Raw genomic sequence first — 11919 nt, 5'->3', positions numbered from 1 at the left:
ATATGTGTGTGTGTGTGTTTGCTAGAATAAATACATTACTTCACTATTTAGAAATGTAACAGACTAAATAATTAAAATATTTCAAAGAAAAATAATATTCAAGGTCAGACTTAATAAATATTGTAAATACCTGCACATATTGCCAGTAATTCTTTTTGTTTTTATTATTTAATAACCAACTGTTAGTTGGTCCCCTGTTCTAGCAGCGAATTCCTCATGAAGGACTCAACCATCTTTCTGGCTGAAGACGACCTCCATGTCCTGACTCATAACCTTTGACATGCATCAACAGTGTACTCTCCAGAGAACACTCTTGTCTACTAAGCTAGAGTTTGAATGGAGTCTGTGTTTGAATGAGAGCTGGTAAAAAAAAAAACTGAATATGATTATAAGCTTAAAAATTGAAGCTAGAGGAAGGGGGGCTAGATAGAACAAAACATCCGATAAGAAGAAATAAAGGCATCAAAAGGACCGCATGATTGGTGTTTCAGTGAGCTGATAGAGGAGCAGAACAGGAGATGGAGTGTGCAGTGTGCTTGTTTTCTGCTGATACAGATCAGATTTCATAAAGATCCACATGACTGCCTCATAACAAGGGGATGGAGAGAGGAATGAGATGGAGATATGAGGCGGAGGCAAACAGAGACATGAAGAAATTGATAAATAGCTGCTTGCCCTCCCTGCAGCTGCTCTCTTTGTTTTTCCGGCTTGGGTTTTTCCTGTTGAGCTTTATATGATTATCCAAACTGTAATTTGGAAAGAAAGAGGATTGGAAAACGATATAAAGGAAAGAAGACATTATAAATTACATTTTAATTGAATCAGCGATTGGATGAAGTGTGGCGTTAGTTAGGAGTCGCCCTGATTTGTTCACCATCCACATTACTTTGACGTTTGCCATCTCTGGTTGTCTGACTTACAGTGACAACCATGTGGGTGTCATCACTCTTTATTGTGCAGGCTGGCAGGAGGCCAGGCTAAGATCCTGTTGAGCCTGTGACATGCTCTGTCTAAGTTACTGAATGACGGACTGACCTAATGATTGACTGAGAGCTCAATAATATTTACCATATAGCAGGTGGAGCAGGTGCTGAAGCCTTCAATGCTGTCACTGTAGTTTGAAAACTCTTGTTTGACTAGATTTACAGCGCCTTGCAAAAGTATTTGCATCTCATGTTAATAGTTTTTAATATATCTATTATTTTGGATTTCAATGCTTTGCCTCTTCTACTAGAGTTAGCAGTTGCTTCTCCTATGATTAATGTTCTCCTTTCCCAACCTTTCAGTTCAGGTGGGCAGCCATGTTTTTGTAGCTTTGGTTTTGTACGGAAAGATGGTGTTGAATACTCTGAGCGTAAGATGTTGTTTTTAATCCAATTTAAATGTCTCTGCAACTTTGTGCTTGATACTCTTTGTTCCTTAATGTTCTTTAACAAACCTCTAAAATCTTTAGAGAACCTCTGTATTTATATTGAGATTAAATTCCTCATATTTGAACTCTACTTAGTAATTGCATTACTTCTAAGTGACTTTGGTAGAAATTATATTTTGTTTATAGGTGTTTCACGTTGGAGTGAACTGCGAATGCTTACTACACTATTCATATGTTTCATATGAATTAAAATGTTGACTACCAGGTATTTCACAATAATACACTGCTCTGTGTGCTTACATCACACAAATCTCTATGAAATACAGTAATAATTGTCATTGTGATGTGAGAAACTTCAACAAGTATAACTTGTTTTGCAAAGTACAACAAATACAAAACAATAACTGAATTACTGTGGCACAAAAGTAACTAATAAGGCTCACTAGAAATGTGAGTTTGTTGTTCTGGCTTGTTTCCTCTAATTTTCCCTGCCCTTTATAGTTTTCAGCTGTAGTCTCTGGACAGAGGGTGTGTGGACATCAGACAGTGACAGCATGTGGGTGTGAGGGTTTAAAGAACAGCAATTGGAACAAATTGGCCTCACATTTGTACATGTACATGGTATATGTGGGTGTATTTGATGCCCACATGCACTAAAAAGCTGTGACATTGTAGCAACGACACACTACTGCGCAGTTCCTCCTTTGGCTCCTAAAACTGTGCTGACCTCTAAAGACGAGGACTCAATTCAGCTTTTTCCACAATGTCTGCACCAAGTCATCATTCATCCTTCAAGTTCTAAGTTTTGTTGAGAAGGGATGTGCATTGATCAGATGCCATTTTCCAGAATTTTCCACAATCCCCTAATTGTATTTAAATTTTGGAAGCTAAGTCAAGATGTTGAGCTCTTTACATTCTCGGAGGATTCTTGCTGTGCATCAGGTCACATTGTCCCAGCTAAAGCAGTCGCTGCAATCAATAAATATCATTTTCTTAAAGAGTTATACTTGGACTCTGACAACACAAGTCGATGATGTGTGTCAGAGCAGTATTGGCAATATTCACAGTTCTCTCTACCCATTGCTGTACATCTCTTAAAATATGAGAAATCTGATCAGTATGCGCCTGCACTCCCCCTTACTCCTCTAATGCAGCTACACTGGCCCTTGCTAAGTCTTTGAGTGCTATTCCAGATTCTGGTTTTGACTTGGAGAGCTCTGCATGGGCAGTCACCAGTTCACATCAGTGGACTACTGGATCCTTACATCTCCATCAGGTCCTTTAGGTCCTGGGATCAAAGGCTGCTTATAATCCCCAATAAAAAACGGAAAACTGAAGGAAAAATTATTTTCTTCTCAGGCCCTCTCTTCCTCTGTCAACGAGAAAAGTGAACTCAGTGGCTTCCTTTAAAAGTCAGCTAAAAACTTGTGTTTTTAAATCTGCTTTTGGGTTTTTATTTTGTTAAAACATTTCGTGAAATTTGTCTTGAAAATACATAACGTTTTACTTGTTTACTTTCTGATTGACTGTGGTTGTTGACACACAGTTCCTGTGATTAGAATTTTATCAGCTTCAGTATTGAATATCGGAACATTGCAAAGAAGGCCAAAACCCAAAGACTGGGTTTCCCTATGCTGAACACACTGGTTTGTCCTGAATTGAAGATAATTTATTTGTTGCATCATTGTGTGGACATAAAATAAACTACACCAATTACTGTTTGAATGTGATTGCATACTAATATGCTGGAGCATAAGTTGTGGTAAGCAGCAGACAGCAGGCTAGCTATAAGATCCCATGTTTGAGCTAATTAACCAGCTACTGTTGGCTTGCTAGATTCGCATCGTTACTCTATAAACAGGAGAAGAAGAACTAATATCAGAATGGACTTTACTGACCATCACTGTGTCCACAAGCAAGAAATGTAACTTCAGCTTCATGTGATTCATGTTTGTATGTTTCTCTGCATCTAAATCAAAGCAACAATTAATTAATTTCAGACATTTTTTTGTTTGTAATAATTGACTAATCATATAATTATAGCTTTAATAGCGCTGTTTTCCATTTTGAAAACTAGAAATTGGGTCATGTCACCCATTTTGTTTAAAACATACAACAATGAGCTTTCTACGTCACTTAAATGATGAATTTGATGCCCTAAAGGCTGAGCCATCCTACTTTGATACCAGTGACTCATTGTCTCTGTCTGTTTTTTCTCACATTGATTCAAACATTGAGCAGTTAGGAAAGAGTAACAAAGTGAAAAGAAATAGGTGTGCAATCTGATTATTATGCTACAGTGTAAATTAGATGTTATCGGCTCAGGTTGGAGTTTCTGAGCCTCTCGTGTCGCTACAAGATCCCAGCACGGCGGACAGTTTGTTCCCTGCTCTGTGCAGCAATTCAAGAATTCAAAAGTCCAGTGACTCATGCTGTTGTAGCTAAGCTGTGAAGTGATAATATGCCCGCAAGGTTATAATAATTGTTTTGATCTGTAATTGTATTATGATAATGTACAATATTAAGTTTATTGTACAATTATCAGCTTTCTTCAGCAGATATTTACACAGAAAGCCAAATAAGCTTAGAGGCTAGGATAAGAGGTCTAGTAATTGGCAAATGTTGATATATGTGGTATGAAGTCATTATCATACATTGGAATTTAATGTAATAGGGCACATATTAAATTGCATTGTTTAAGTCCTATCTATGTTGATTACAAAACAAAAAAACCCCATGTATTTCATTTTTTGAAAATAAAATGTTTATTTTTAAGTCTGTTCTATAAAAGGCGTGTAACAATACTGTGCATGAGAGGTGGATCATCTCCTCACTACTGTGTCACCCTATTTCATCCCTTCCTTCCTCCATTGCATTTGAATTTATCTTTTATTTAAGTATTTTTGATTGATTAAGAAGTTAATTATAACAGAAGCAAAATCTCGCTTATTATTTAACTTAATTGTGCATGTGTTTTCTTCGGAAGTCATTATATGGCTTAATATTTCTATTAATTCTGATTCAAGTTTAGGCCGACTGACTTGTACAGTGTGACAGATGATGACCCCCGATCAACACAAAATAACTCTGAGCGACCGCCTGCTGATAGATATTATTTACCGTAGTCTGATAATCCTTACAGTAGGCACGGGTAGATTTAGAAAATTACTTTAACTCTTTCATGCATGAGTTAAAATCTCATTCAGTACTTTTGTCTGTAAATGTATTGGATCAGCTGTTAGAATGAAAACAAATGGGAAATGTAGCTTTTTTTTAACCATGTACCTTTCAAAGAGTTTTGAGGTCTCAGGTGGAAACAAGCATTTATTCTATAAATATGTACATGACAAATAAATAATACAACATATTTTAATGTAAGATATTGTAACTAATGTGGCTACGTTACATTATTTCTAATCTTTTATGTTGGCTACACTACTGCGACATGCTCCTGTCCTCTTCATCCCTCATTCAGCTCTTTGGTCATATTATTCATTGATGCTACAAATATTTTTTTACCTGGAAGGATCATATTCCAGGACTGACAAGATATTTGTGAGGTGTTTAGTCTTTCTGACTTAGTGCCTCCCATTCGAAGAATGTTTGAAGAATGGGTTTGTGAACTTACACTGATTGACAAGTAGGTAGCCCTGAATGTAGGGGCAAACAAGAGTCTGAGAAGGTGTACCATCAACTCCAATACACATACAAAAAGGTGGGATTTTTAAAGGTTCTGCACTTTAGTTTTCTATAGATAAAAAGGTTGAATCATTGGATGTATGGGTATGAAACATCTCAGAGGTTTTAGTACGAAGATATCAAAACTACAAAAGTAGGGAATGAGAGGAGGGTCATGTGACCATCCCCCCTTCCTCACTGGGACTAAAACACTGACTGGTTATTGGTTGTCACTCCATCTTTGGAGAGAAGGCATTCTTACATGGGAAAAACTTTCAAACTCCTAATAGAAAAATCCCAGATCACAATTAAAATCCAGAACATTCTGACTGCAGTTGTCATTAAAAAAACCCAACTGTTTAGCTTTGAGTTCATTTCTTGTCTACTCTTGAGTTTGCTGGCTTTGCCAACCACTATATACCTGAAATGCAGAATCACATTTCTATACTTCTTCTACTGTTTTTACTTTTGCTTGATTCATTGCTGCCCATGATGTCCCAGTTTTTAACTCTTTTCTTTTGTAATTGGGACTTGCAGGTTACTAACATTTAATCATCGCTATGTAAAGATTGGTGCTAAATTTCACACTTATAAAAAGTCTTTAATCGCTTCCTCTTTAGAACAAACATTAAACTTTAATCTGTAAATGACCCAAAATCGGCTTAAGAGGCATTTTGACCTAATACTATTTAAGAAAAAGTGAACAACAGGCTTATAGCATCACTCTTTGTGCCCAATATCTCTAAGGGATCCCCTGCTCTCTCACAGCCTTTCTCTGACTGCATTTATAATGTATGAAGGCATTATGCAATGACCATGAATCCACAACAGCTACAATAGTGTGGCAGCTGTCAAAGCACCAGGATGCCAATTACCTTTTATGGCCATGTGCCATCACTAACACCTCTCAGTAGCCTTCTCTTCAGCATGCACCTCAATGGTGCAAAAAAAAAAAAAAAAAGGCAGCAGAAAAAGCAAAAGAGTCTGAAACAAAGAAGAAATGATTGTGGTTCCAAAAAAGTAGATTAGATTGTTAAGAGGATTTTAATAAAAATGGGGAAAAAAAGAAGAAAGGCAAGAGGTGCAAATAATACATTTGGGGGAATCATATAACAAGGGTCAGCTTTGGATTATTAAAGATGTCCAAAGTTGTCACCATCTGTCACATTTATTTGCCATGCTTTTGTAAATGGGTAAACAGTGTTTACCAATTAATGGTGGTGCTGAGCTTTATCGACGCTTAAATCCTTCCTCAATGAGACATTTCACATCATTCCCAATTATGAATCACTTCAATCATTTTCCACATATAAATTTCCCCCTATTCATTTAGACTGAAGGGGTTGTTTCTGCTGCACTGGATGAATGGTAAATAGGAAGTCAGTCAGACAAACAATTATGTAAACGTCTTTACTGCATTACAGCAAAGAAAAACCACACATTGACTGTAGTTTACTTTATAGTTTAACTTTCTTGGATATTTTTGGACAGCAACGAGAAAGTGGGGTGTTTACTTAATACCCAAGGGAAAGTATGGGGAGCATTCAAACAGCACTGAGGATAATTTACTGTATCTGTTTAAGAAAGTCTTGTTCTTTTGTTCTCATCATCTTCTGCAGTTTTAGTTTTCTGCAGTATTTCCGCTAGTTTAGCTTTCCTAATACTTCTAACTAATTTAACACTTCAGAAAACCTGCTATTTGAGGTCTTTTTTGCTGATGTTCAAAGTTAGGAGCAGAAGGTATACTACTGTATAGTTGCTGATTTTCTTGCACTTCACTTGAGTGCTGAACTTATGCTTGAACGCAGAGTTCTCAAGTCAAACGTTTTTCTTTTTTGCACTATAAAGTTCATTCAAATGTATTGCCCTATTTCTCAAAATGCTACATTATGTGACTAGTAGAGCAATACTTGTATACATAAAGATGTATACAAGTATACGTAAAAGAGAAATTCCAAAGTGAAAAGGTGTTTATGTTTTTCAGCTGGATTTGACTTTGTGCTCGCAGATATCAGATAATATGGTTTATGTCTTATGTGTTATTGAAATTGCAGACCCAAACAGAAGCTGTGCATTATTGGAGAGCTTTGTGGCTTAATGTTTAATTTATTCCTCTTTCAGGTACAAGAGTGGCTATGTTTGAACTGTCAGATGCAGAGAGCGCTGGGGATGGATATGACCACACCACGTTCCAAGAGTCAGCAGCAGATTCACTCTCCTTCTCATCCAACCCAACCTGAGCCCAAACCTGAAGCTACCAATCAGCCCGCGCCTCAGCCTCAACCTCAGCCTCAGCCTCAGCCTCAGCCTCAGCCTCAGCCTCAACCTCAGCCTCAGCCTCAGCCTCAGCCTCAGCCTCAGCCTCAACCTCAGCCTCAGCCTCAGCCTCAGCCTCAACCTCAACCTCAACCCACTCCTCAGAAACAGCCTATGGCTCAGCCACATCCAGCGCCTGGCCCTACCAAACAGCCTGCCGCAGGTGGTCCCGGTCATCAAAAACCCAAACTGCCTCCAGGGGCGGTCCCTCTCCCTGGAATGGCCAAGGCCCCATCCCAGCCAGATCTCTCTCGAGGCTCGCCTGCCCACCATCCCCAGCAACCCCGCCAGGATCAGACTCGCAGTGCTGGAAGCTCCCCATCACGACAGCCCCCTCCCCCAGAGCAGACATTTGGAAAGCTGTTTGGTTTCGGCGCTTCCCTTCTAAACCAGGCCAGCACGCTCATATCTGAGACCACTCAACCCCAGCAACAACAGCAGCCCCCAAAACCGGCTCCCAAACCTGGGGGGCCTCCTGGTCCAGGACCCGGAGCAGGGAAATCTCCGGGACCGCCTGCACAACAAGGGCCACAACCCCCACCACAGCAGCAACAACGGCCTGCTCCCCCTGAGTCTTCTAAACCCAGAGCCTCCTGTCCCCTCTGCAAGACTAACCTTAATATCGGCAACGCCACTGAGGAACCCAACTACAACACCTGCACACAGTGCCACTCCCAGGTGTGCAACATGTGTGGATTCAATCCCACTCCACACCTAGTTGAGGTAAGGCTCCGAGTCAATTTTTCTTTGCTTCTTGTTTTTCAACTACTCTACAGACAAAAGTTAGGCTTCGTTAAATTATTTATTGTTTTGTTTTTGTCGGTGAAGCCAGTTGTTGTTGGCTCACAGCAAAAAGTTGTAAATCCCAGCCGAAACTTTTCTGTCTTGTGTTTGCATTCTCTCCCTGTTCATGTTTACTCCAAATGCTGCTAAAGGGTCAGAAGGTTCTTTGTCATTATCCCGTTTCATACCTTTGCATTCACAGGCAAATCTCAACAATGCAATTTGTACTGAGGTCCTTATTTAGTTTAGTAATTCAAATCAGAAAGTGAGACTCACATTGTTCACAACTTTATTGCTCACAAAGGGATGTTTTCCAAGCTGTAATTTGGGATGATTATAGCTTAAAAACCTTAAGTTCAGTTTAAAACCAATGAAAAGGGAATTTTACGACAGAAAAGTTGGCCCACTCAATACTTGGTCAGGACTCCTTTTGAATGGATTATTACATCAATGTGGTGTAACACTTAAGTGATCAGCTGAGGTATGGAGAAGGTTGCTTTAGTAGTTTTCTTGAAGGATGACACTTTAACTACAAAACTGAATTATTTATCCAGTATCCCTGCAAACAGTTGCACTGCTTTCATCGATTTAACTTGGTGTAGTAACGATGTTTGAACAAGTGGTGCTTGTGATGCGTTTTAAGCACTGCTCTGAAGAGCTTTGATTGGTTGCTGGTCTTCCTACGCCTGCCAAGCTCCTCACAAAAACGATTCCCTACCTCATAAATGCTCCACAGGTTTTAGGTCAGGCCCGCTCAAACTATTCGCAGCAGTTGCTTCCCAAATCATTGCTTAGGGGGGAAAGTTGATGCAGGATCTCCAAAAACTTAAACTTTGTGCCTCTCCACTCTTCCTCTGTAATCTTAATTTTTAAGGAAATCTTTACAGGGCTATTATTATCTGTGCTGCCTGTTGTCCTTTTTCTACTAAACTTTTTTTTCTTCCTCTCATCTGTCCATTAAAATTCTTGGATACAGCACCCTATGAACTGCTAACTTCTTAAGCAATGCCCTTTTGTGACTTACCTTCATTGCAGAGGGAGTCAGTGACTCTACTGTACAATTGTCATGTCAGCAGTCTTCCTCATATTTGTGTGTATTGGTGTATTGCACTGTATTTGATTAGAACTGATCGTTTAAAAATATTGCAATGAATGTTTCCACAGAAGATTAACTGCAATTTGAGGTGTGAGCACCATATCAGTTATGCTGATTACTGTGGAATCACAACAGGTTTTCATGAAAAAAAGAATAAAAACCTTCTCCATCCTCTTTCAGTGTGTCTTAGTCAGCACCTGCTGGGTTGTGCGCTGTCAGAGTCTTTTATCTAGGTAACAGAGTGAAGTCCAAGCTCTGACTCACCTCATCAGTGATTTTGGCCTGGGGCAGCACAAAATATATGACCAGTCTGCAGGAAAAAGAGCCTTATTAAGGTCAATTAAATAGATTATCTATGTATTTATTAGACACGCAGGAGCTATATTCCTCTTGTAAGGACCTTCTCATTCTGTGTCATGGTGGGGGGTCTAGTTGGTACAAACAAGGTCCTGCAATACCTTCCAGAGCCAGGCAATAACAGATTTTAATTATGCAAATCAAGTTCTATTGAATGATAGCAGTAATAACAGGGTTGCTACAGAGCGCTGGCTTTTTATGGGAATGTCTTGTCTTTCCAGGCATCTGGTTGTCACAGGCACTAGCAGAGGCCATTCATAGATCGCTATGGAAACAGAGAGATAATTTGTCTGTCAGCCATTCCCTTTCATGCTTGGCTGCTGCGATGCAGAATGTCTCCAAAAACTTTTACACTACTGCTGTTCTGTATTCAAGACAGATGCATTTGTTGGGTGTGTTTCGTTTCTGCTCCTTGAGCTACGGTCGGCTACTTGCATCAATACAAGGTGCATTTTCTTTTGTTGTTATTTTCTCTTGCAAACTTCAGGCGGGTTGCTCAAGAGTGTGAAATAAAATTTTGAACATTTCTGAGACATTTATTTTTTACCTTCACTGGTTAGTGATATTTTGACTGTCAGTTTGACATACTGTATTCCTCCTCATCCATTCGTTCACTAAATGTTGTTATTTCTGTTTCTCTCCCTTTGTGTTTTCTTGGCAGTGTTTCATTAGTTTTAATGTGGGTGTGGTGACGTAGCTATAGCAGAAAAAGATGCACCCTATCTACTGCTGCGTCTGATACTTTCTCTGCTTTTTCTTTTGGGTTTAAAGAATATTTGTCGAATTCAGACTCAGGCTGGTATGAAAGTTTATTGATATGACAACCTCAAGCAAAAATACCACGGGTATTTGCTAGAGCAGGTCTGCAATACGTCGATCGCAGAAGGTTTTGAGTTGATCTCGGCAGGTGACAAACTGAATGCCGCCAGGACACTGAGACCAGCACGTCCTCCTCCGATTGGCTTATTAAAACGTTCGTAACTTTATTAAAGAACAACAAAAAAATCAGCAAAACGTGTTCAAATTAATGACCCAACAACAATAATAATCATTTTAATTTCAACAGGGTGTTGCGAAATTCTGTGCGTTTTGGTTCCATTACCAAAATAACTAGCAGAGCAGAAGTTTAAAATGAACTAATCAACCACCGCTGCGTTCATGAGAGGCTTATTAATAATCACAAAATATTAAGCCTGAAAACCTGATATGATAACGGACTGAATGTTATGTTTTTAACGTAATCTCTGGTCGGCTTGTGGAGCTCAGGATGTTGCCATGGCAACGGATGTGCTTAAATGACCAAGAAAGACGGAGAATAAAAGAATAAAATTTGCGAGTGGTTTTGAGTTGATCACCTATTAAGTTGTTTTACCTCTGTCTTGGCGCATCACAGCCGCTGTAGTTTCTGAACATTCAATAAATGACAAACTTCTTTGCGAGCATATGTCATTTACAACAAACATCAGCATTTAACAAACAAATGGCTTCTACTGCAATAATTCTGTGAAATTAAATTAATTGTCTAATATAAAAAAAAATAGTTTGGGCATCTCGCTTTTAGCTCAGAGTCTGAGAGGCTTTTCCTTTATCAAACTATTTTTTTGGTTTTTGCCTCTTATTTAGTAGAAATATTGATGTTGATGAGACTTTCTCACCTTTTTCAATCTTTATAGCTGCACTGTCGAAAATGAGGCTCTAACATTCACAAATGACAATGAAATAAAATGCAGTCCAACATCTGGTTTGAGGTGATTCCTCTGGAACCTTTTGGAGGAAAAACATCCCAAGTCAGGGTGAGGAGGCGCCACGTTAGGAAGAGAAGTGGAAGCTGCAGGATCTTCAGAACAGGTCATAATGCTGCCTACTGAGTATCCCTCTGTCTGGACACAGAATCAATAGAACCCGTTTAAAAGCTAAAATGAATTGTTATATGCCAGACATGGAAAACTGGGATGCACTCCATGCCATGATGTTCATAATTTAGGTTTCATGGCATCTCAAGGTGTCAACATTGCAGCCAGTGGGCTGAAGAAATGCAGCTTTATTTTGTAACAATTCAAGACCCCCACAGCTTTTATTGCTTCGCAAAAGAATTAATCAGCACAGAAACTCCAAAGCACAAAAAGAAGCAGTTTTTATATATCCATCAAAATCTCTCTCTCTCTGTCTCTCTCTCTCTCTCTCTCTCTCTCTCTGTCTCTCTCTCTCTCTTTCTCTCTCTCGATAGATAGATAGATAGATAGATAGATAGATAGATAGATAGATAGATAGATAGATAGATAGATAGATAGATAGATAGATAGATAGATAGATAGAT

General features: G+C 39.0%; 1 protein-coding gene across 3 annotated transcripts in view; it reads left to right on the top strand.

The window, feature by feature from the left end:
* The window catches only part of bsnb (bassoon (presynaptic cytomatrix protein) b), a 102647-nt gene that overhangs the window by 30262 nt on the left and 60466 nt on the right, over positions 1-11919 (top strand). For all 3 annotated transcript variants that reach the window (XM_008409671.2, XM_008409669.2, XM_008409670.2), the window contains exon 3: positions 7172-8089. In XM_008409671.2, the coding sequence (XP_008407893.1) occupies positions 7172-8089 (918 nt within the window). The remainder of the gene's footprint in view (positions 1-7171; positions 8090-11919) is intronic.

Source organism: Poecilia reticulata, linkage group LG5, assembly GCF_000633615.1.
Source record: "Poecilia reticulata strain Guanapo linkage group LG5, Guppy_female_1.0+MT, whole genome shotgun sequence".
NCBI lineage: Eukaryota > Metazoa > Chordata > Actinopteri > Cyprinodontiformes > Poeciliidae > Poecilia > Poecilia reticulata.
Note: the sequence above shows the minus strand (reverse complement) of the source record. Positions and strands in the feature narration are given on the sequence as shown.